The sequence below is a fragment of the Anabrus simplex genome, chromosome 5 (genome assembly GCF_040414725.1).
Source record: "Anabrus simplex isolate iqAnaSimp1 chromosome 5, ASM4041472v1, whole genome shotgun sequence".
NCBI classification, from domain to species: Eukaryota; Metazoa; Arthropoda; class Insecta; order Orthoptera; family Tettigoniidae; genus Anabrus; species Anabrus simplex.
This window is the reverse complement of record NC_090269.1, coordinates 237,999,935-238,027,232: the sequence shown is the minus strand read 5'-3', so window position 1 is coordinate 238,027,232 and position 27,298 is coordinate 237,999,935. Positions and strand designations below refer to the sequence as shown.

The window sequence follows — 27,298 nt, the reverse complement described above, 5'->3', positions numbered from 1 at the left end:
AGTATGTGGAAGCGCCGGCGTCCCTATTTAATGAAGGCCGGACGAGCTACAGTCGTTCAATTCTGCTGGCGATTGAGACTAATCATTTCTGCCACTGGTTCAATTGGGCCCAGTCAGGGAGTGAGTACCGTTACTTCTGTGGACAGTGACGGCAGATTGCTACCAGTGCTGTGTATCCGTACTGAATGTAGCTGAGTGATGAGCGACAGTGAACGAAGACTGCCGTGAGCGTACAGACAGTCTAGATCAGGGATGGCGAACCTATGCCACGCGTGTCACTAGGTGACACGGGAACACGATTTCGGTGGCACACCACATGAACATAATAACGTTTTTTATGTGCGTCTTGAACTATAGTCTATACATATCTCTTACATCGTATAGTCATAGTGTTTCAGACTTAAGAAATAAATATCAAAAATCTAAATATAGTTCCATTCGGACGCACATTATGGCAAGACTGCAACACTGATAGGTCCGGAAATCAAGTGAGATAAATGTCAGATGCGGTCACCCACATCAGTCAATTAGTGAAGTTCGACGTTTGTGTGGATGACAGCAGCGCGTAAGTTTTCTTAGTGTGTAACTTAACTGTTTTTAATTTTGTAAGACGAATAGTTACCAAGAGAGTTATCCCAATTACGAGATTTGGAGAAAATATCGCACATAATTTCAAACCCTCATATTGCACAAATGAGTAATATTGAGGTCATTTTTTTGAGTAGTTAGAAATGGAGTTGACTGAGTTTCAAGAAAGCAGTACATGGGTGAACAAATTCGTACAAATTGGTGAAGCATTGGTGTGTTACAATGGGCGCTTATGTTAGGTATTGTTAAAACTTACATATTTAAAAATGTATTTTTGCAGTATTGGCAAATACGACCAAGGAACATGCAAGCAAGAGTTTTATCTTACAAGATATATGTAATAAAGTAATAACGTATTATGAAATACAATTTGAAATTAGGGATGGAAGTCAGGGGTGGGGAGGGGGCGTGGGTTGTACCTACTCCAAAGGAAAATAACTGGGCCGATGACATTCGATGTTAGGCTCCTTAAAAAAAACAAGCATAATCATCATCAAGGAAAACTAGTGGCACAGTAGACAGTTGATAATAATAAACCAGACTTAAAATGGCACACTGTTTAGAAAAGGTTCGCCATCCCTGGTCTAGATCATTCGTCTTACGGGATTGTAGGCCTGCGCTGCCCACGCACGAACTTTGAAATGTGCGGCTGCGATAGTGTAACTGTGAAATGCCCTAGAGTCTAGTAGCAGTTATGAAGAGTGTTAGTGTAATTGTTCTAGTTTTTGTAAGTGTCAGTGTGACTGAATTAACGAGAGCAGAGACAGTGCACGATTTTTTTAATTGTGTGCCTGTGTAGTGTATACACAATTAATAGTTAATTAATGCATCCTATAGTAAACGCTACCATATGTGTGTTTACTTACCCACCCTCTTTCACGCTACAGTACACTTACCATTCGCTCATCCTTTCTTTGGACGATTAAATGTATTGTGCATCCTAGACGTTAGCAACAATTACCTATCCCGTATGGATCCATTTGCATTATTTTCTAAGGCTTTGTCATCTCTGCAGAATTTGAAAGAGTCTATATTTTGATTTTGATAACATAGTGTTATACGAGGTATATTGAATACTGTTGGGGGCTGGGGTTCGTTGCCACCTCGTAAGCTAAAGTCAAGTGGATCTTTGATAACGGATGCGGCAAAGCCCAGGCCTCAATAATGGCGCCCAATGTGTTAGACATTGTCATATACATTTGCATTGGAATTTTAGATTCTTTGACATTTTTCAAAATGGGCGCAAAATAATGGCAATGCCGTATAGGAATTCCAGGGATGGCCCAATATAAGCTCGTGTTATGGGATGCTAATAAAGGGACCAGTGATCTAGAAGGAAGGGCATATTAAATTTAACTTTTAATATATAAACGGCATATTAAACAACGTTGTGGTTCCAATTAGGTGAACATTAGCCGTGACGATCACTCAGATCTATATAAATAAAGTTGTAGGGGATCCGCTGTCTGTAATTTCTTTTGTTTTGCCAATTTTTCAGATATTTATCCGTTTTACATCAACTCAAGACCGTATCAGCGGTTTTATTTTTCGTGTCTGTTTGACTGTTTGGCCCACTATTACGGCGAAACGGCTGGATAGATCTCGACCTCCACCATACTTAATATTTCGAGTGTACTCATCCCGGGGAAGGTTTCGATATGCATGTGATTTCAAACTCTATGAATAGACGGGAAGTTTGTAGGAAAACCAGAACAGTTTTCTTCCCTGTTCTCTTACACTATTGATTTTCTGTCAAATCCGTGGTCTATAAATGAAACGTCCCTACATTATAGAAAAAAACCCTTATTATGTACATAATTTCGCTTATTCTTCAAATGACGGAGACAATTACTATATTTTGCGGGTCTCATGCTCTGTATTGAATGGCCGACAGACCGACGACAAACCTACAGGTTACCATGGCAACGTCTGACTACTTGTCAGCAGGGAAGTAACGTATTGCCATTTTCATCAACATTCCTGTAAAGTCGTGGTTGTTCCTTGGGCAGAGAGCAAGGGAGACGTCAATCGGCCATTCTGCGGGATATTGGCTGAATGCCGTTGGAGGTTACAATCGTCCTCGAATAGCACTAAGGGTTGTTGTTAATATTTGAACAGTACTGCGGAATGTAGTCCATCATTTCACACCGTAAGATGTTTTCTGGCATTGGCTATAATTTGTACTATATTTCCATTCTACTTCTGTTTCCCGCTTTAATTTCTTTTTTTTTTTTTTACATTTTTTACTATTTGCTTTACGTCGTACCGACACAGATAGGTCTTATGGCGACGATGGGATAGGAAAGACCTAGGAGTGGGAAGGAAGTGGCCGTGGCCTTAATTAAGGTACAGCCCCAGCATTTGCTTGGTGTGAAAATGGGAAAACACGGTAAACCATTTTCAGGGCTGCCGACAGTAGGGTTTGAACCGACTATTTCCCGGATGCAAGCTCACAGCTGTGCGGCCCTAACCGCACGACCAACTCGCCCGGTACTTTAATTTCTTGCCTCTGTCTTGCCTCTTTAGGCTTGAGTAACAACACCATATGTCATCTTCTTATCTGTTTACCTAAGAATCACTGCACCTAAATTTGTCCTCTGTTACCGCTAACTCATACCATCTTAATTTATTGAGGGGCATTTTATTTTCGAACACATCCACTTGTTACTTACATATTTGTCCTATACGGCTATCCTCAGTTATAATCCTATTTTCTATTAATTTCAACTTCCCTAACTGTATTACTTTCTTCTCCGTATCTATGCGAGTGCTAATCCTGAAAACTTGACATTTCATTTGAGGAAAAATTTCAAATGTATAACTTTTGGTCCCTGAAAATATCGAAAAATGGATGCATTTAATGACGGTACAGACCTTTGTTTCGTGGTAGATTGTGGCTAAACGGTAAGTCGTATTACAAAACAGATAGCACAATCGCCGTTCAATTTGGAGAGGTGTGCATCTTTGGTCCTCTGATTTGCCTTGATTGTTGATACGTCAGATAGCGCTACATTTCTCGATTATAATCGAAACTCTCCAGCTCGTTTGTGACTGGCATTAGGAAATCTGGCCTGCTACTATCAGCAAATCTTCCTCAATTCCTACCTTACGTCGGAAACAACGTATGGCTCTTGTTTTGTTTTTCGAATAGCGCTACGAGACATGCAATTTAATGTACTCACTGTCTTTACAGTAATTTACGGAGAAATCCGTATACAATGTGTAATTACGTAGCGAAGTACGGGTACATTTGCTAGTTAGATATAGTTTCCTAGACCCGAATGTATCACGCCACGGGAAAGCCGGTAATGAAGATCATGAAATCGTAGAAGTCTGCGTTCGATTCCAGCCCACACATTGGGCTTTGCCACATCTGTTGTCAAGGATCCACTTGGTTTTGGCTTACGAGGTAACAACGAACCCCAGGCCATAATAGGATTCAATATATAGACTTGATGCAGAGTAGGATAAAACGTGAACATAAACGAGGTAAGGCCTAGTTTGCTCCTAACCTACCGAGCGTCCACAACTAAACGGACTGTGTCCAGCATGGCACAGCACCGGCTGTAACGACCGTAGGAATCTGAAATTGTATGTATATTCTAATTAAGGAATGCGCTCGCAAATTATGCCAAAAAATATGACCTTGTAAGCAGTGGTAGCGTCGCAGAAAAAAGCAGGAAAGATCGAACACATGTTAACGCGGATTCTGACACCTTTATTAGGGTTTATGGTTCCAAACACTGTTCGAAATAGCCTCCCGTCTCAACAATGTGCTGCCTTGAAAGTTGCCAGTGAAATCAGAGCGACATGTCGTTGTATGCTCCTTCACGATCTTTCAAATGTTCCCACAACGAGAATTCATGTGGATTTAGGTCGGGGGTATTGAAGATCACGCATCTGGGAAATGCCCAGAGATGATGCGGTCGTTACTGAGGGTTTCTCGTTGAAAATCTTCCGCCTGGCGTGCAACATATGTTGTTTCCCCATCTTGCATGAAAATAACTGTGCGGTCACTGCTACGGTCTTGCAAATCTGGAGTCTCATGTTGCACAAGGGGGTCCCTATAACGTACAGATATCACTGTACACTTATCCCCTCAAAGAAAATGACCAAGAATGAAGGATCTTATTGAATCACACCAAGCAGTCACGTAAACTGAATGCACTGATTGTTTCTGTAAGAACCAAGGAACTAACACAACGCAATTCCACCTCAAGGACATTCTTACGTCAGAGTTCTGACTGCTTGCAGCGCCATATTTCCTCCTGGTGGCAAGACACGGAACTAATATTTTTGTGGCCCAGTTCGCGAGCGCATTGCTTAGTTAACATATCTACGAAATTTCAGACTTCTACGATCATTACATCCCGTGCCGTGACGCGCTGAACACTATCAGTTCAATTGTGGACACCCGGTATTAGTAAACTAGAATTTACCTTAGTCTTCGCACGCGTGGAATTCCTTCATGTTTGGTATGATTCTCAATCAATTGTAGCTTGCATTACGATAGTTGTGCTTCACCGCTCTGTGCAAAGAGTATGTAAAGTTTGACAGTATGCTAGTTGTTTTACGTCGCACCGACACAGATAGGTCTTACGGCGACGATGGGACAGGAAAGGGCTAGGAGTGGGAAGGAAGCGGCCGTGGCCTTAATTAAGGTACAGCCCCAGCATTTGCCTGGTGTGAAAATGGGAAACCACGGAAAACCATTTTCAGGGCTGCCGACAGTGGGGTTCGAACCTACTATCTCCCGAATACTGGACACTGGCCGCACTTAAGCGACTGCAGCTATCGAGCTCGGTTTTGACAGTATGAGCGTAGCTGGCAGAAGTTACACGATGACAGTCCTTCGAACAGACAGCTGAGAGAAATGCTACCTTGACCTCCTTAACCAAACCCAAGCGATCTGAATCTGGCGCACAAGCAGCACATGTGTTTTCTTAAACACTTCCTAAAGCGATGCTACTGATCGAAAATGCACATTATAGTTTATATTATTTGTTTTTATTGAATTTTATTGCTTACTGTGTAGTTCATTTTCTGAATATGCTGTAATGTTTTACAGTATTAGTATTTTTAAACTCCACGCTGGACGTGCAAGCACCCTCGGCCTAAAGTTCAAAATACTCCTTTAAAGGTAAGAGTGATTTTTTGGAAAAAATATTAGAGTTAAGAAGAAAATGCACATGAACCTTTTTAAAGGGGAATTATTTCTGTATCGTGTGTGGTCATTATGTTTGTAGGACTAACAGTTTACCGGTTATTTTGATGTTACTGGATGAAGCATGAGCCGAAACGTGAACGGTGATTTTCCCAGGACAGTAGCTAAATTTAGGAAGAAATTTCATATTAAATCCTTTGTATAACATTGAATTCTAAGTTACCGTGATGAACTCCGTTGTTCGGTTAGAATTAATGTTTGTTTTTAAGGGTCCCGGACACACCATATTTCCTACGTACTGTAATTAAGAAAGAATCTGTTCTTCTGATTAGCTAGAGTGATGATGGATGAGCATATCCCATTCTTGAAGAATTAAAAATGTTTTGATGGTGAAAGAATTACTAAAATCCACTTATTGTTTTCCAAAATTAGTCTCCAAATACAAACAAGACGAATTTTTCTTAAATCATCTAATTGTAAGACCCATACTGGCCAGATATGATTAAAAAGAAGCACCAAGAGGTTTTAAATTTTGTAATAAATTGCACCTGAATTTTTTTGTTCTCCTCTTTGATTTTAGGGAATATTGATGCTGTCTTACAGATAGACTAATGTACATGATTTCCTCCTCAGTGCCTGACTCATACGCATCATGTGGGAATTGATACACAACTGTTTCTGGCTTCTCCCTTGCTGGTAGCTCTACTTTGGCGGTGGCCTCGTGGAGGCCTGTTATCGTTGCTTGGTATTGCAGGAGTATCCACTTTTCTACGCTACTACATCACCTACTACATGAACTTGTCACCTTATGTCTACTATGGCGCCTCGTAAGTAACCTTTCTGCTATATCAAAAAACATGAGCCTTTGTGTGTTTCTTTTAATTTATTCATGGAAGGCCCCAACTAGCAAAGCTCACTTTAAGAGGCTGTATACATTGGACATAAATTGCAAATGATAAAAATTGAACACTTTATAGATGTGTGGGAAATCAGTAAAAGTTACATTGAAATTTAAAATAAAACCAACTCTAATAATAACCTAAACAAAAACTAGAATACAATTGGAAGGAACTAAATTATAGCCTAACAAATGACGTAAATGGATTACACGTCTTTATTCAGTAATTCACAGAAACATGTTTTAGGTCAGGTAGTTTAAGTTTAAATTCACTGGTAATTGAAAGATACTTTAGGTCATGAGATAGTTCATTGTAGCCTGTATTTTAGATAAATAATTCTTCAGACTCTTTGTTCCATAAGTTGCTGTTCCTGATTGACAGGTATAAATATTCAGATTTGTGTGTGTGTCACGCTTATATATATTTATTTTATTGTATGAAAATTTTGATTGATATGCATTTTATTGTTAATATTTTTGAAAATATAAACAGTGGCAATGAACTTTTCCAAAGGTAGTATCCTAGTTTGCACATAAAGAACGTTAGTAAGTGCTGAAAATTTCGATCCTAGCAAATTTCTAATAGCTGTAATTCTGTAGAACTTTCAGTGGTTTCAAATCACTTTTATATCTATCACCTAAATTAACATATTAAACATTATGTGAAAATGTCTGAAAGAATTATACAAGGGTCTTTGTCCAGAGATTGGTAAGACTCCTTTATGTAGCCTGAACACACCAATAACTGGAACAATCAATCCTGTTACATACTATACACTGGAAAATTTTATTTACAATTTTTTTCTATCATCAAGCAAAAAATTAATTTGGTTTTCTTGCTGAATTATATTATTTCCAATTATTATCTGGTTATAAATCGATATGGTCACCGTAGGTTTATGAAATATCATAAAGTTTGTCTTGTTGGTGTTCAGTGATAACTTATTTAACATCAACCAGTTACTTAGAAGTATAAGGTCTGCATTTATGTTCAGAATTAATTGATATAAAAATTCAATATCTTCGTCATACAGTGATGCAGTAACAGAAAGTGTCATTTATGTACAGTATATTAAAAAGATAAGAGGTCCTAAAATTGTTCCCTGAGGCACTCCACAGCTGATCGGAAGGTTATTGCTTTCTATTCCATTTACCGAACGGTTCTGGGTGCGCTCATACAGATAGCTTTTTAATGAATCCAATTCTATCCCTTTTAACTCACGGGCTTCCTTGTTGAGACTAGCATGGCGGGAAAAAAGTAAATTTAGGCACAGCACTCTCGTGATGTTATGCACGACCATACTACACAGTTTCCCTAAAAACACTTCAATTTACCTGGAAAATAAATTATTTTTAAGTGGTTCTCGACGTTCTTAGAGACAGGTAAGCATACGATGAGTTTACATTAAGTGATTTTGGCCTAAATAGATTTGTCTTAGAGCTTCAGGTTCAATGCTAATTAATAAAGTATAATACCTTAGATGAGAATAGCAACACATTCCATGCCTTTCATGTTTCCTAAACATCCATCCTCGGTACATAAGCGCCACCATCCAAAATATTTTCCACATACTTTTTATTGAGTAAGTATAAGTTTATCATCACATGTTTTAAAATTCTACTGTACTCGCGAGGAACTCCGCGGAATTGAAATGCAGTAACTGTTGCGCATTCTGCAACATGAGAATTATCTGTCGGTCTATATTAATAACTTGTTTTCTTCTAACAATGACATGATACTTTCCCTAAATATTGAATAATTTTTTTAATGTTTTCTAACATTCATCTACGAATATAAGTTCGTCGTCATCATCCCCGCGATTGTGATTACTGCCATTGTCGTCCTTGGTGTATTTGATATAGACTACCGCACGTTTTGGAACTCCTTACTACGAGTGTTATGTTCTGACGTAATGAGTTCCTACGTGGTCTTTATCCACTTGGATGTCAGATCCAAGTCGGATTTCTTGATATTTCGGTGTGCACGTACTCGTATATGTTGTTCCTACTTGCCATCTATTCGGTATAACTTTTCAAGTGTACACACATCAAGCGGTTGAAATGAGGGATGTGAGTCCCCCAGATTGATCACTTGGTTTGTATTCCCTCGTTTCAGGCACATTTCACTTCATTTTTCTTCTACCGGCGAGAACTAGCGATAACGTCTAGAATTAGCATAGCATTCTTCTTCCTATTATTATTACTCGTCATTTTCACATAGCTATCAGCTTGTTTGGGAGATAGACGGTTTGAACCTTACAGTCGGCAGCCCTGAAGATGGTTTCCCTGGTTTCCCATTTTCACACGTGACCTATCTGTGTCGTTGCGACGTAAAGCAAATTCTCAAAAAATCAGAGTTCCCCCTCTGTTTGTATTTCTTGAAGAACGTCTTCATTCCATTTTACTTTTGTCCAGCTAGTTCTGGGGAGCCTTTATAAGGAGCTAATCCCTACCGTCTCTAGCCTTGCTTTCCCCTCCTTTTCCGAAGTCCAGGCCTCGCATCCAACGTTAACACATACCGATCGGAAGTTTTTGACATTTCTTCCTAGTGTATATATTGAATATTTTTTAACCTAATACCTTTCTTACTTTGCTCTTGTTATTCTCTCATATTTCGGATTTACCAAGCAAGTCCGTCGCGTGATACGGGCTGTATAACTGTAAGTCCTTCCCCCTAACATTCATTATATATTTAGTTTTAATTGCCCCTTCTCCCTTGTCTATAGCAATTAGTTTTGTCTTCTTGGTATTCATTTTAAATGTTTAGCTTTTTAGCCCAAGGTTTAGAATTAAAAGCATTCAATTTAATTCCCTTTCATAATCTGCTAGTATAGCCCATTAATAAGCACACATGTATTTTTCGCAACATTGTGCCCAACTAACGAGCGTGACTGAATTTATTTCGCAGATGAATTTGCTTTCTTCTCTTACCAGAAATTCTTCATTCTCACGCTTTCATTTCTTTCCATTCTTCCATCCATGCAGTGGTAGTTCTCACCTTGGTTTTTCAACAAAATGATGTTTGTTCAACAACGTACTGAATTATTATTATTATTATTATTATTATTATTACTTCTGTGACAAAGTACGTAATATAAACTCAACCGTGCTGACTAATTATTAAGAACTGACAAAACTACACGAGATACGAATATAGAATAGTTGGGGATGAGACACTGTATTGGACAAAGTGCAATGTTACGTGGTTAACTTAACTCTCTTTGAACAGTGACTGGACGCTGACAATAGGTCCGGCTTCAGCTGTTAGTCGTGTGAGCACGTATCCTTAGTTTGTGCTTAAAGGAGCTTTATCGTTTATTTCATTAACTATTACCAGTAAGCGCCTGTCGTTGATGGACCGATAGTTGGCGATGTCACTAACTTTTGTTTGCACGTTTAGTTTGCGTTAAGCAATAACCTTCGCACAATCTGGCGCCCAGTTTGAATTAGCAGGACCTATCAAAAACAGACCAAATACACAGCTGGTCAATGTTTGGGCGACGGGTGTTCTGGAATGCGTGCTGGACGCATAATGGCTCAATTTCCTGAAGAACCATTACAGTTACAAAGAAAATGTTAGGTGGTTATCCAAAAGGCCATGTTTTCAATCGGGGTTATTTTAAAGCCTGCGGTATAAAACCGTGCAATAAACATTTCATCCATGCCCAATTTACATTTGAAAACGCGCTAGCATGACATTCTAACAAGAACTTTCAACAAGAAAACGAAAAAGCCTTAAAATTACTGAAGTGTTACTTTCAAGAAAGCTCCTCAATTATTTTTCAAATTTACTAAAGTTTAATATTCCACTGTTCAAATGTTATCTGCGCTTAATACTGTTAAACTACAAATGTAATCGAAGTCGTAAAGTGTTATTTAATTTTCCCCAGACTTTGTGTAGCTTTCGAGATTTTAGCACTCTTGAAATGGACCTGTTGAAAACCTGAGTTCAGTTACGAAAGATAATTTACTAAGGAGAATTGTTGTTTAGGAAACCTCTACACAGGCCGAATATTCGTGAATATGTCATCGTAAACTATGTGGTAAAATACTATGAGATCTAGAAGATCGGAAATTGTAGTTTCTGTAACTTTTGTTTTTAAAGATTTTAGATGCAAAAGGTATTTCGGGAGATATTTAGAAGTGTGTGTAAAATGTAATAATTGCGAATATTTCTATTATTATGACTATTATTTATAAGTGCAAAAAATATAAAAGATCGTAAATTATACTTTACAGCACATTTATTATGTACATTTTTCAATACGGCTCATTTTAATGGAGAAATTAGCAGTTCCTATCATTTTCCCCTTCATATAGTTACACTTACAAAAATGTTGCAAAGTTTGGGCTGGGAAGACTTGGGAGAAAGAAGACGAGCTGCTGGACTAAGTGGTATGTTCCGATCTGTCAGCGAAGAGATGGCGTGGAATGACATTAGTAGACTAATAAGTTTGAGAGGTTTTTTTAAAAGTAGGAAATATCACAATATGAAGATAAAGTTGGAATTCAAGAGGATAAACTGGAATAACTTACCAAGGGAGATGTTCAATAAATTTCCAATTTCTTTGAAATCATTTATGAAAAGGCTAGGAAACAACAGATAGGGAATGTGCCACCTGGGCGACTGCCCTAAATGCAGATCAGGATTGATTGATTGATTGATTGATTGATTGATTGATTGATTGATTGATTGATTGATTGATTGATTGATTGATTGATTGATTGATTGATTGATTGATTGATTGATTGATTGATTGATTGATTGATTGATTGATTGATTGATTGATTGATTGATTGATTGATTGATTGATTGATTGATTGATTGATTTGATATTATAAATTTACTCATTCGGGACAAATATTTCAGATTTCCTATGGGAATCAACATCTGTATCATCTGATGCAAGCAGGCATCAATTTTTGGTAGTGAGACAAAGTCTGTCATAGTGCATTGGCACTGCCGGTGGCTTCAAGTAGCCTACGCAGTGGCCTCCATGGTATGCACTAGCCATGCGTCTTGGTAGGTGTGCTAGGTACTAACTGATGAGCCCAACCTAGCACACGGGGGTGAAACGCTGGCAACCAGGAATGAGTTAGCTGGAAAATTTATAATGTCCAATAACCGACCATTTATATTGGTATTATAAATGTACTCATTCGAAACAAATATTTCAGATTCCCTATGGGAATCAACATCTGTATCAAGGGGTATACTAGCATGAATGGATCATGCTCAGGAAGACCAGCCGATTTTAATTAAACATATAATTCAAATTGATCAATATCAATCGACTTGAGAATTGCCCATCATGATGAATTTTGACCTTATCCAACACATTTTGAATATGGTATTTGCATTTGAAGATTCGAAGTTCTGAAATTGGTTGCATGAGTTGTATACTTCGTTAGCAGCAATAATAAAAGTGGTGTGTTATCATTCGTATCATTCAGCTCATCAACAATATTAATTGTTTTGTCCAAGATTGTTACGGTTGATGAAAATTTATGACTTTATATCAAAATCAGACAACAACGTATTAAGGAAACCATTTTCATGACATTTTTGTGAAGTTACTGCTCCGAACCATTGCGTGCAATTGGCAGTTGTCAGAACGTTGGCAGCAATATAGAAGAACATGCAGCCTATTAATTTATGTACAATTTCTGTTTTTGTTGATGTGAAAAGAATATTAGTATACGCTCTCTGAAACAGCTGTTTTTCGGACCGGCAAAAATCCATAATATAACTTTAGCGGCCTAATTGTCCTAGCAGCTAATTACATAAACTATTAAACAAAATATGCTACCATATAACAAAAAATTTAAGTTGAGCAACTAGTTCCAATGTAACATTTCATAGAAACATACTTCATTTTAACGCACTACCAATATTTGAGAAAATTGACACTGTATGACTTTTCTTTAACTTTTAAATGAACATAAGTTTCTCATGTAATTTACAAAGCTTTCACTAAAAACTGTTATATGTAGCATATACGCAAAGAACTCTACTGGACACGTCCTGTATTACAGGTTTTCCTTCTTGTGCTTGATAAATAACTATTAAATAAAAGTAATGTTCCAAGTTGGACATTAATGTAATATAAATCTCAATTTCTGGATGAATGTCAAGTTACGGTTAAACCAGTAGCATCCTAGCAGTATGGATTGGTAGTGGTGGTTTTTCTTTTAAGAGGAAGTTCCTAGTACACAACTGTGAAGTTTATAATTAGTAGGCTTGCAGTTTTGCAACAGAACCTGAAATATAATTACTTTCATTTCTTTCTTTCAGCATATCCCAGTTGTTCAGAACTGCTGACTATTCATACATTCTACCTTCTCACCGAGCTACTGTCTACATCATGGGAATTATCCTGGGATATGCGCTGCTGAGGTTAGGAAGAGGATTCAAGATTAAAGAGGTTTGTCTATAAGTTATGAATTTGTACACATTTGTTTATGATACTTTCTTTTTAATTTGGGTTTTTACAGTCCTTTAATTTAAAAAATGTCAATGGCGTGAGAAAGAAAATGGCCATTTAAGCCAATGTTAAACATATTATGGTACAACTCTTTGCACCAGTTGTGTATGAAGATCTGCTTTCTCTACCTCAATGTAGTCAATATTTGCAAAGGAATCATCAGGGCAACAAGGGAAAATGCAAACCTCATCAGTATTTCTTAACTCTCGTGCTGTGCAGTCATTTTTTGGACATAGCCTATCCACACCAGAATCAATTATTATCAGGGAGAAATGAATCAATTATGAGACAAAAATATGCTTTATGCATTCCATGAGGTAACAGGAACATTTTCAAGTGAATGATACTTATTCAAAGCATAATTGAATTTGTCATTGCAGAAAGGTCATGAGTCACCACTTTTACGAAAATATGGTTTATATATATTATATATGTGCAAGGGCAGATTGAATAGCCTATGCAGAAATGGCATGACTAACTCAAGAAACACTCTGTAGGCTGGGTCTTGAAAATGATGATCCCTGCAGAAACATCATCAGTCACTGATGCCCTTTCTGCATGGATCGATTTGAACAATCAACAAGGTTACGGTCTTGTCGCGCTTCATTTCAAGAACATGAACACTTGTATTATTGTCAATTTCTGTTTACTGAAGTTTAAACAGTCAACAAAATGTTTCAAAGCATGTCGAATAGTTATTCCTCGAGTTAAAAATTAAGGAAAAGAGAGCTACATCTGTTCTCTGATAGCTGGGCCGGTCGGAACAAAAGATCATACGCTGAGTGGCCAAAAGTCACGGGAAGGGGTGTCCCATTAGAAAATGTGCCGTGTATGACCCCTGAGCGTTGCGGCTAGCTGCGGCGTAGCTGAGCACTCAGTCACAGATACCAGTGTCGTGAAGATGGCAACACGTCGCGAATTAACCGAATTTGAACTTGGGATGATCCTCGTAAATAATAATGTTATTGGCTTTACGTCCCACTAAATACTTTTTCGGTTTTGGGAGAAGCCGAAGTGCCGGAATTTAGTCCCGCTTGAGTTCTCGTATGTGCCAGTAAATCTACCGACACGATCTGACGTATTTGAGCACCTTCAAATACCACCGGACTGAGCCAGGATCGAACATGCCAAGATGGGGTCAGAAAGTCAACGCCTCAACCGTCCGAGCCACTCAGCCCGATCATCGGCGCACAGCTCAAGGGTCATAGCATTGGGGAGATTACCGCTCTGTGGTGGCACGCAGGTGGTTGGAGGAGCACTCCAGTGAGGTTACGACCATTGACTAGCCATCCAGATCCTCCGATCTTAATCCAGTCGAGCATTTATGTGATGTTTTCGATGCTTAGACTTCAAACATTAGTGGACTGTTCATCATAAGAAAACATGCCCTTTAGTTTTAAGCATGATAGGAATTCCCAAGTAAATTAAAATATTTTTCTCCCCTTTCAAGTGGATAACTTTTGAATACAGTGCTCACGCAACCCCGCATCAACTATACAAGACCAATTGTGGGTAGCAGTGCAAGATGCTTGGGTTCAGATCTCTCCAGAACGATTCCAACACCTTGTAGAGTCGATACCCAGCCGTAATGCTGGGTTTTGAGCAACTCGATATTAACATCACATGCAGCGTTCTCCCATGACTTAGTATTTCTGTTTCTGATCTCAAGTGAGAGGTTTAAAATAATCAAATACTATTTCTATACTATTACTACACAGTTTCCTTCCAAATAACAGATATTTTGGCATCATAAAGGAATTTGTAATGTACCATATTAGAATCTATCTACCTCAAATAATACTGCATTACGAACAAAATATGATCAAAGAAGTTTACTGTTGAAGACATTGACCTTGTCCCAATATTAGACTTCAAACATTGGTGGTCTGTTCGTTATAAGAAGACATATCATTTAGTTTTAAGCATGGTAGGCATTCCTAAGCAAATTAAAATAACTTACTCCCCTTTCAATTGGATGACTTTTGAATGCAATGCTCATACAACTGGCCGAGTGCTCTCCGAAACAATGATTGATGGTTTTAACAAAATATGCTTTCATCTTCTCCATAACGTCAATGTGAAACCTATACTTCCTATAGATCTTGTATATCCATCCAGTAAACTATCCATCAACATCAAGAAATAAAAGGACATATTCAAGTAAAGATGTGCATAATTTCAGATTGTGTAGAAATTTGTGAAGAAATTTTAGTGTGGCCAAGTGAAACAGCTAATGATTACATCGCTGTGGAAGATTCGATTTCCTTTTCTATCACTGACTGAATCATTAAATCCTTAAAAATCTGGGGTTTGTTGCAAGTAGCAAACAGCATGTATTTTCTATATTTTAATTTATTTTCAAGGACAATAAAGACTTTATGTAGCATCTCATTGTTTTTTACTTTCATGGGTTTTTCGTTCTATGCACAAATGACATGAGTCTATCTCCAAGAAAAAAGACTGAACAAATAATAGATTACAAATAGAAAACTGTTAATGGCTTTTTTATGATTTATGATGATGATGATGATGATCATTGCACCAAGTATTGGCAGCGATATGGAAGTAAGGAAGGTGCGGGCTTTAAGACCGAAGGCTGAATACCAGTGACGAGCAAGGGAAGCGATAACACAGTCAGCGAAAACCGAGTCGTTGCAATGCTGAACATTTATTACAGTAGTAAGTGCGCACAAAATAAAGTCCGTATTCATTGGGGGACCTGCCCTCCGACAATTCAAATACTACAATTCCCGATTCTTAACAATTACAGGGGCCATAGGCCGCGTACCGATTCAACTATCATGAGGGCTACACTCATTTTACCAAGAATTTGAGGCTCAGCCTCGGGCGCAAAGTCCTTTAGTGACAACATGTTGAATTACTAAAAAACCCAGTTAACACATTAACTTTTACAGAAGTAAACCCTCTTACTATTTACTGAGGCCCTTAGCCTCTACTAACAAGAGAACAAATATGTTACATTCTGAATATAAGACAACTCCCTCCCTAAGCCTGAAGTTGGTTGACAAGCATTCCTACCTCCACGCTCACGGCTAGGCGACTAAGCAGCTTGCTCGCTCCAAGCGAACTGAACGAAGTTCCCTCCGAGCACCGTGCAATCCCTCTGCAGGGGAGAGGAGGGGCAAGGTGAGGGGACAACACAAGTGCGCAGGGCGGAGGAAGGCTTGCCAACATAATACGGAAGATGCCACCAGGGCGGAAATAATTTTCACATTTCCCTGGGGCCATAAGAGGGACGGGACAGCATGAGTATTTATTAAGATACAAGGAGAAAACATACTAACCACAAATATACAATATACGCAGATCGATCTGTATAAATTGAAAATTTAAAAGAATACGGCGAAGGAGAGTTCCTCTTGGTACAATCATGATGATGATGATGAGTTGTATGATTTTACAACTGATAACATTATACTGAGAAAAAGTATCCATTTCCATACTGCGAAAGATTTATCTCTCCTGTAAAATTAGAATCTTGTGACTTATGCTCATGGCCTTCCTGCAATAACCGATTCAATTTTTATTAAGGTAACGACAGCGAATTACAATTTATATCTTAGAAAACAATTATATATGAGATATATGAGATATTAAACATTTTGAATTATCACACTGATCATTAGCTGGTAATTATCCCCACATTTAGGACAGTAGCCTTTCTGCACCCTTAAGCGAACATTTCAAAATGTTAACTATGCACTGAAAATTATTGCATTTATCTTTTAAATCCATTGTGCATTGTGAATGAGTGTGTTCCGTAACTGAGTTGGATTGTTCCTTAATTCATATACGTAATTCTTGCAGAGCCAGATTGCTCTAGGATGGGCATTCGCAGCAGTATTGTTCTTCATATCCTTCCTCCTGCCAGCAACCATGGGCCAACGGTCATATATCTACGACCCTATAGATGCAGCGAATTATGCAGCGTACACTCCCATCGCCTGGTGCCTTTGTTTTGCATGGGTTATTCTTCTGTGCTACATTGGATGTGGAGGTAAGATTCACAAATGTTAATAAAAGGTAGTGATATTTTCAGTTCAACCCGGGTACACAAACGTGTATTTCTATCAAGCCATCACTCGCGTGTTAGACTATATCTCATATAAATCGTTTGCACTTATAATCGCTTATTGCAGCTGATCTCATTTACAGAATATTTCCTGTGTGATAATAATAATTTCGTGTGGCTATTTCTGGCCGAGTTGTGTGATAAGACAGTGGCTCAGCATACAACACAAAACAGATTTAAAACATAGGTCCATAAGAAAAACAATTCTTTACGCAGGTCCCATTGTACGTCCGTGCGCGCTTCATGAAGGTCACACTTACAACAAACATAAAGAGTTTCTTTTGTAAGTTCTTGACATGGTATTGGAGCAACTCTCACAGTGATTCTTGAGTGAGACTATTCTTCCTTTTGGGACTGTAAACCAGGGCCGTGGGCTGAACCCCATGTGCCCCAGAGCTGCTGCATTTATATTTTCATGTTATTCCTTAGAATGTTTTTAATCAAGTTAATGAACTGCAAACAGCTAAGTTCAACTGTTTCGCTCTACAGTAGTCCAGCGAGCTCGGTTTCCTTGTGGGCGCGAAAGAGAGTTGCCCTAATAGAATTCAAGTGGCTGAGTTAACGCATGCGCTTTAAGCCCCTCTTGTCTTGGCGAGGCGGGTTGTGTCTGGGACGTTGGTCTACCTTGAGACCCACAGCGTGTTATGGAGACAGACCAGCTAGCTATGGTAAAGTAGGATCGCGCCACAAATTAATTAACATTCAAAGTGTTTACCACCATACACACAAGAAGCTGCAAGAAAAACGAACAATGTGTTAACAGTATAGCCACTTGCACATCATCTTCCTAATACAATTATATAGAACCATTTTATGAAAACCTCTGTAATGAAGTATTTATTTTAATTTTGGGTTTAGGCATGTATAAAGGTTTTGGGATCTATTCATTGACGGCACTTGTAGAGGATATTTTTCAATACACGCGGAAAAATATTAAGGTTGCTCAGCACGAACATAGCGTCAAACGCGGAAAACAAGAATTTTGTATTTTGTTGCTATGCACGCATGGGTTTGTCTGTAATGATGGTAGGTTTGTGAATTTTTGTAGTGAACTTCTTGGATTATAGGTGAAATTTTCGTGAGTTCTGCGGCATTCTTTAGGAATAACTTTCCACATATGTCGTTACTGTACCTATACACAGTAAGCGAGTGGCTACTGTAAAGTACCCGCTAACGTTTAGTATACATTACTGTACAAACATGATTGTGCGATTACGAAGTGTCATCGGGTGAAACATTGTTTAAAATCCGTGTTGCTTCTGTTATGATGGGGGCGTGAATACCAATTTGGAAATAATAATGTGGTGAGATGCGATTACTTAATTTTTCTGCAGTTGGGGTAACAAACGTGTTCACTGCACAAAACTGCCGTAGACATACGTTGTTCTTTCCACAGATTCATTTGTGGGTAGCTTGTTGATTCAAACAGCATTCCTTATCTTCTCCTTGAGACGAAGTGAAGTCTTGGAATTGACATGCCTCTAATCATATGTGGTCTTACAAGCATAAATACCTGTTGTGTGAGACATTTCCTTTTTGGCAACAAGTATTCGTAGTTTCCTTGCAAACAGTCTGTGCATTTATTACTTTGATGCTCACAAGGCTGAAGAAGATAAAAAGAGGCCAGCGATTGTTCATTCTTGAAACGGAATGTTAAAATTTCAAGCGATGCAAATCCCTCAGGCTTACTGCCTAACCTGAGTGAGAATCAGTGACAATATCATTGTGTATTGTAGATAACATTAACACGTTCTTTTCCTTCCTAGGTGCCGGCACATGTACTACTACTACCTGTTCTGCATTGCAGCCAAAATATTGGGTCAGGCTAGCGCCGAGGTATGAAAATATGCCGGCAGCCTGTCTCCTCTTTTCCCAACAAAAAATTTACATTTATAATTTGAATCCGGGGCTCCATGTTGAAATGAGGACGCCCCAGAAATAGAGGTCTCAGTTACTGTTGTTGTTATTATTGTAGTTGTTTTTGTTGCTACCGACCTTTCCATGGTTCGTAGAGGGAAGGAAGCATGAGGGATGAATGGCTGGACAAAGCATAAATCAAAGTTTGAGATAACCTAATAAAATTTAATAAATTTGTATTTTCTTTCTTTTCAACAGGATATATTCTTTAACACCAACATAACAAACCGACAGGCTACATAGAAAGAGAGCAAGAAGCTCAGACAACAACAAATAGAACATAAATACTCGATAATCTCTACATACAGCAGGGCAAAATCACCAAAAATAAAAGGAGCTCCGAACCAATTTATACAAAAGGAGCTCGAAGGCTTCCCCAGATTATTTACGGACATCGAGCTCAGAAGCTCACGTAACTCATATTTTATGAGCATAAAACTCAGAATGATTGACAACAGATGAGCACGGAAGCTCGGAATCATTAATATTTCACGGTCAGAGAATTCTGACCCATACAAGGTCATTACATATTCGGGGTTAGGTTAGCCTGCACAGCTTTTCATAGTTAAGCTGAAAACCACACACAAAAGAAGCCGTAGCATATCGCGTCTCGAACCCTGGAGTTCAGTTACAACATTTCACAAGACACCCTCAAATGGGTCAGTAATTTGTGTTAACACAGGAGAAGGAACAACCATTCCTTGAAACCAGTTCGGGCCTTCCTTATTCACAACGATAGGGGAGAACACTAGAAAATGATCCATAGTTAGCAGGAGCAGAAGGCCCACGCTACACGACCACAAATGTGAAGGAAAGAAAGGAAAGTAATATTTAGAAGGCTGAAACCCAAAAATGAATTGGAGGTACAACGGCAATTCTCCAAATATAATTTTACATGATACATAATTGGGAACAAGGCCCGCATATACAGAGGCTAAGCCATACTACGATGTGACTAAGTCATGAAGCTAAAACATTAAAGGTCGAACAGAAGAAGTCTAATTTTAATGTTAGTAAAACTAAGTCACCAAGAAATGTTGAGAGAAAGTTTAACGAGGATACCCACTCGTGTTTCCTTATATTTTACAAGTTCCCATTAGGGAAATACATGTGTAAGTCCGAAGACAGGGGACGGAGGCCTACATTAAATTTAAGCTAATAAGAGTAAACCCTACATTAAAATTTTAGAGAGAGCTGAAAGTGACAATTACGTTCTAAAAGGGGTCGTAGGAATCTTACCTAAGTACCCACGCAGATAGTTCACATAATAGCATTCTGCCCAAACCTCATAACCGCCTTCGTTATGCCGGCCAATCCCCAGCGTCCATCACTTCCTCCTTCGGAGGAACTCCCCTTCCCGTAGCATTATTAAGACTTCACTGGCGCCAGACATTAGTTTCAGAAAAGGTCACCCCTTAAATAGTAGATAGACAGGCTTTTCCATAAGGAATAAGAACGAGTAGACGTGATTGGAAGATAGGATTTAGGACAGAAGCAATATGAATGGAGAATTAATTTAATAACAGGGATGGCAACAGACAAACAAAATAATGTAGATTACATTATCAGATTGAAAACAAAACTCTCAATAATAGTTCAAGTCATTAGAAACTAGGCTACGCTAGTGATTAGATACTAGAGATCTCTGGTCCCCACCGATGAAACCTTTTCACTCTGATAGTGTGTTAGGTACGACATAGATTACATCATTGTAGAGCTGGCGGAATGTTTGACTAAACGGAGAGGCCTAACTCATGGTTCAATTATTATGATTATTCATGTTTAATGATGAAAACTATACGTTATTGAAGGGAGAAAGTGTATAATTAGCTCTCAGATGACGCATGCTGTAAAGAGAAACGTTTGATTGAAGTGTAGCGCAATCGCTGGTACTTTGGATTTTATCTCACACGACGTGCCTTTATGAACAATTCCCACTTTTGATAGATATATGCCCTCCTGTTGTATACTAGAGCTTTTTGGATCCCTTTCAGAGGTATTGCTCAAGTCACTATTAACGTATCAGCAATATATTATTGAAAATTATGAGTATTAAGAGAAATACGAAATGGTTAGTTTTACCAGAGTTACATTGCAGTGCAGAGGAAAACGTAACATGGTACCATCTTCGAAGCAAGTTATTGTGTAAACATTTTCTAAAGTTTCTATCCTACTCTGTGGTATTTTATCTTTAATGAACATACCTCTGAGTATTCATACAAGTTGTATATATCTTCTGTTTTAGGAATACTCGGAAAAATCCTTTCCTGGAGTGGATTCTTAGTTTCAACGAGGTTATCCTACGCAATTTATTTGACACAGTTCCCCATCTTCTTTTACAATGTTGGTACAACACGCACTGTCAATAGCTACAGTTTTCTGTTACTGGTAAGTATAGAGGTCAGAATTAATTTCGAACTTAATAAATAATTTATTTATCTACATTTAGGATAATACGCGTTGTAAGAAAAAGGTGTGTAGCAACAAATATTTACTTGAATATGTTTAAGCATTTAATTTACTCATCATAAATAGCATTGAAGTTCAATGCAGATCACATAAATAAGAACTAATAAAAACTAATTGAAAGATGTTAATTACTTGCTAAAACTCAGAATATTAAACAAAAATTAATAAATACTTCTTTGCAATACTTTTAACCAAAAATATTGCAAAGAAACACGTTAATTTAACACATTAAGTGCCACGTATGCAGTAAAAGAAATTTCCATCCAGGCCATTCTTTTTTTTTTTTACTATAGAGTATAAAATGGTGCACCTTATGACAGAAATGTACCTTTTAGTCACCTTGGGCCAAAATTGTAGTCATAACATTGTGTTGAAATTGTGGTGACACATTGGTCTCACGCGGCCACTGACACTACCTTCCAGCTGTATAGGCCGCGTGAGACCAATGTGTCACCACGTATCCTAGCACAGTTCTCACCTTCCTGACACACTGGTATACGTCTGTTTCAGTAGCTCATGAACTACTAAAGAATTAAACTCTTATCTTTCGAACACTGAAATCTAATCGGAAATATAATCCAACCGATGTTACTAAAAGGAAGTTAGCAAGAGGAAAGACAAGAGCCCGGGAAAGTAACACTGATGTGGTTGTTCAGAAATGGCACGATAAAAGAGACGTCTTAATTTTGACAACTAAACACACTGGTGAGATGGTCACTATTCAGAGGAGGGATGGTGAAGAGCAAAAACCACGGAGTGTTATAGAGTATAACAAATACAAACCGTACATTGATTTATCAGATCATAAAAAGAGCTATAGTACTTCCCCGAGACGGAGTAAAATGGTACAAAAAATAGCTATAGAGATATTGATCGGCACAAGTATAGTAAATGCCATCTATATTTCCAATCAACTTGGGAATGAGAGCATATCTGTTACCCAGTTCAAAGAGGACATTGTTGAACTGTTAACAGGTACCAGTATCAAAAATTTTCACATTCTCTCACAAGTACCAAAGAAACAGGTATTACCCCACCGACTGGAGGATGTAGGCCGGCAGGGAAGACAGACATGCAGTAATTGTTATGAAGAGATCCATCAGGAATCAAGAAGGCCATATGCCATGAGGAAGACTCTACAGTCTAAGTTCAAATGACCAACCTGTGAAAATTTCTTCTGTTTGGACTGTTTCTTCAAAGTACACAGATTTGTAGTGTGTTTGTGTTTGTAAAACACAGTTTGAATAATATTTCTTCAGAAAGTCTCATTTGTTATACTTTAAATTCATATGCAAAATGTGTACCAATTTTGTGATGTGACTGCGAATGAGACAAAGTTACAAATATTTTTTCTAGAAAGTTCATGTAATTCTTTTGTCCTATGTTTTCAATCTGTCTATAGGCCTAGACCCTGATATGAGATAATGAACAATGAGTACACTATACAGTACAATATTTTGTTATTTGTACACATGACACGATCAGAAAACAATAAATAATGTCATTATTTATTGTTGGTGATATATTGCAGTGACGTACAGGCTACATGGTGCCACATCGGACTCGCAAATGGACAGGCCAAGAATAGATTCATGACGTACTGGCCACCTATTTTCATTTTACATACATTTACATGTCAAATGTGATGATAGTATGGCACCACGGGGCCTGAGAATTTGAGAGTGCGCGTGAGTCCACAGCGGACTCACGCGGCCCGACTGGCAGTAAGCTCTGTGAGTCAACGTTGGTCTCACGTGGCACTCAAGGTGTTAAATTATATAATGTGCTATGCAAAAGCAATTATTTTATTCACATCCCAGTCTAACCTTGTTTATTTCTTAATTAAAGTCATTTTGTTATACGGATCGGCGATTAATACACTGGTTTCTAGCATCTCTCCGTCTATCCTATCCAATGCTAACCTTTTTATTTCGACGTAACCATAATATCCTACATTTACTTTAATCTATCTGTCACATTCATGCCCTGATCTAGCCTTACCGTTCTCATCCCCTACATTTTACTCATAAACTAACTGAAAGAGTTATGACTGTTTCAAGTTCTTATTTTCCTTCTTATGCTTTCTTATAAATCATAGTCCTGTTTATCCCCAATATTTTACAGAATAACCTTCCATCTTTGCCTTGTTTTCCAGACGTTCTCTTCCATGTCAGTCTGTCATCTTCCGCTTTGCTCGCTCTTCTTTCCACGAATAATCTGTTGACATATTTTCCCACTCTCTTCTTTGTGAAGCTACCCATTTAATTACTGACTTTATTTGCCATGAATTTCTAATGTTCTCATTCCTTTTTTCTCAGGACTCTTTTCTACAATCTCCAGTTGTTGCTGGGTGCATTGAATTTCGCTTCATGTTTCTTTTGCGCATGTCAACATAGGTCTCATCATTGACTTGTACTGTATATTCTTACTTCTGAATCTTGCCGGAGATGTGTGCCTCAAAATATCTGCCATCAATCCATCTCTCCTCACTAAATTGTTCTCCAACTCGATTCCGTATCTCTTAATTTCTTATCTGATCTGGCCATCGCACCTTCAGCATTGTTCTAAAACATTACATTTCAAAGGATTCTATTCTCCTTCTTTATGCTCTAGTTAATGCTTATGTTTCACTTCCTTATAATAGCATGGCCCAAACCAAACTCTTCAAAATGCTGTCTTTCTGATATAAATATATATGAAGTGAGCAAATATATTTCCTTAAGAAAAACATTCATTCCTCGCGCTAGTCTGCATCTTATGTCCTCGTTACTGCAGTCATCTTTATAAGTTAGTTATTTTACTGCCCAAATAACAGTATTCATCCATTTAAGTCTAATATTTCCTCATAACTAGACTATGATTTTACTTCATATTCATAAGCTACTGATGTTACTGCTTGAATATTTTGGTGGAAGGAGAGGTAGTAATGTACGGTTACCAATCGCTAATAATTTGTGTATCCCTTTTGGTAATCAGTCATACATTGACTACTTGTATATGATCTGTCTAAGAACAATGAAAATGTCAATAGAATGCACTGTCTTAGTTATAGAAATTATACGTACTTTTCATACACCTTTCGATAGTAAATACATGGATAAATGTTTTAGAAAACTAATAACATGTTTTACCATTCAAAGCAAAACTCTCTCCTTTCCCTTTTCCAACTACATCGCTCCCAGTTCCGTGGAGGAAATGAATACATTTAGCATGGACATCATGACTTTTATTCGCTGACTTTTCTAGAATATACATTTATAAGTCATTTTCCAAAATGTTCTAATATCGGTGAAAGCAATATGTCTGAATTGAACGAGCCGTTGTACAATCAACTTCAAACAGGATTATATGGGTAGAAATGCACGTTGTATTGTAATTGTAAATTTATTCTTTAGTTTCTAGCTTACTCATCGACAGCATTCACACTACAGTTCCTTCTTCTCTCGCTGCTACTTTGGTACTAACTCGAAATCACTTCTCTTCCTTTCTTCTACTTCAGTATACCTATCTCCTTTTATCATTATTTCGTTATCATGTGTACATTTCGCCACTGCTCTGTCTTCTTCTGTAGTTCAAGTTTCTGGAATGTAAACTTATTTCTTTCTCCAACTCAATTGCATTAGGCTTATCTACTATTTGCATTATTTACCTCTTCCATTTTGCAATATATTTTCCGACAACGTACCTATTCCTTTGCAGACTTCTAGTCCTTTGCTCTAAGACAACCTGCATCTACTTTCTAGTATCCTTTCTCATCTTCGCATCGACATGGTTTCCTTTATCCTAAAAATAAGTAAGCTCTTGCTTCGGGAACTTAACATTATATTTGTCATCACCAAACCTATAGATTCTCACTGCAATATGTTTTACTTGTTTCAGTTTAATTTCTTCGAGACTGTCATCATTGTTGTTGCATCAGTAGTCCTCACCTTGTTTATCGATCTGCCATTCCAAAATGTGAGGAATCTCATGCTCAAGAAAAAGAAGTGAAGGGATTGTAAATATTGCAGGGAAAGAAGATACAAACAGAAGCTGGTGGTACTTCATACTCCAGCGAAGGAAGAACCATTTCTCTCTATGGAAGTGGTTTCCTTCTGAGTGAATACCACTGCGTGATGATGAAGTCGATTTGTAAGTTTTAACAGATGAGATTCCAGAAACTGTATTTAACTATGAATCTCAGACGTGAAAAAACAAGGAAAGAGCTTTAAGAATTTTGTTATTAGTGTAAATACTGTGAACATAGGGTAAGAAATGTTAATTGTTTAGTCATTTCAATATTGTTATCTACAGTACATTACACAATCAATTATCTGATTCATTCGCTGTTTAAAGAGGAATGGTGTCTTACATTTCACATAGGAATGAGATCTTTGTCATGCACAGGTATGCTGGAGCTGGAAACGAAAATTGTTACAGAGAAAACTGTAGTGTGCAGTGCTAGTGTATAGGAACATTGATACAGTATTTATTCATTCCTTTAAGTGTAGCCCTATGTGGGGTGATACGGAGGTTTCTTCTCTTCTATCAGTTCAGCCAACTCTGCTGCACGTCTCATAATCTACCAGTTCAAGAGATCGGAGACAGCTTACATCCAAACGAACTTGAGTTAATTTGATGAATGTATTATGTCAGATCTTCTATGAATTACTAATTCTAACTACATCATTTTTGAAGTTGCTGCCTTCTTCTTTGTCATGCAAAGAACTTCAGAATAGCAGTATAAATTAGTTACGAGGCATGAACCAACCTGAGCTTATTTCTGCTCCAGCTGATCATAAAGCGTATCTCCTTCAGTTATATTCTTAGACTTCACCCAACAAAGTTAATCTTCACAAGAAGTACCCACGCTATATCTGACTGGAGTAGAAGAGGAAATCAGGGAGCCTTACCACAGCTGTAGATAAAAATGGTCTCTCTTTCACCGGGCCATTAAAATGCATATTCAAATATTAACTGTATCAGCCTGAATCAATTCTCCTACACATTATTGGGGTCATGGGCATGAACTGTGTGACGGACAGAGTTGGCCCTTTTTTAAGGCCAGATGCCCTTCCTAACGCACAACATATGTGAAGGGATTTCGCAGCGATCGGTAGTGTAGTGTGTCGTTTGCAAATGAAGAGATGTCAATTGGGACAAACACAAACATCACGTCCCCAAATCAGAGGAATTAACTAGTCACGCCAAAAAAAACCAACTCAGTCTGGAATTTAACCCAGGACCATCTGAACCGATTGCTTCGATCCTGATCATTCAGCCACATTAACTCTATCACTGAGTGAATTTGGTTCAGATATGTTCCTTCTTCGCATCATACTGTAGCAAGTATCTTTTACCATGGCTGGATGAAGCTATATAATTTGTAAAATAAAATTGAAAACCTATAATATTTGCTTAACAAGCACAGTTATTTCGATAAGTAGAAGTAGGTAACTTATTTCTACCAAACTGAACAATACACCGCCAGGGATGTCAGTGACTGAATGATCGTGAGATAAGTTCAAATTTCCAATTGCCCAATTGGTCATAACTGAGAAATCTCTCCATATAGCAGGCCCAGTCTTACGTCAACGCGAAGTATACGAGGATATATATGGACTTGCGCTCAATAGATCCTCTAGGTGGATTAGATATAAAAGCCTTTCTAACAAGCACAACTCAAGAATTGATAATTGACCCTG

The 27,298-nt window shown here is 38.0% G+C and overlaps 1 protein-coding gene across 1 annotated transcript in view; it reads left to right on the top strand.

Moving 5' to 3' along the window:
- Positions 1-26,871, top strand: part of drd (drop dead) — a 258,127-nt gene extending 231,256 nt beyond the window's left edge. The window contains exons 9-13 of the mRNA XM_068227602.1: positions 6,386-6,579; positions 12,946-13,075; positions 16,964-17,153; positions 21,391-21,533; positions 25,494-26,871. Coding sequence (XP_068083703.1) covers positions 6,386-6,579; positions 12,946-13,075; positions 16,964-17,153; positions 21,391-21,533; positions 25,494-25,604 — 768 coding nt within the window. The 3' untranslated portion in view covers positions 25,605-26,871. The remainder of the gene's footprint in view (positions 1-6,385; positions 6,580-12,945; positions 13,076-16,963; positions 17,154-21,390; positions 21,534-25,493) is intronic.
- The last annotated feature ends 427 nt before the right edge of the window (positions 26,872-27,298 follow it).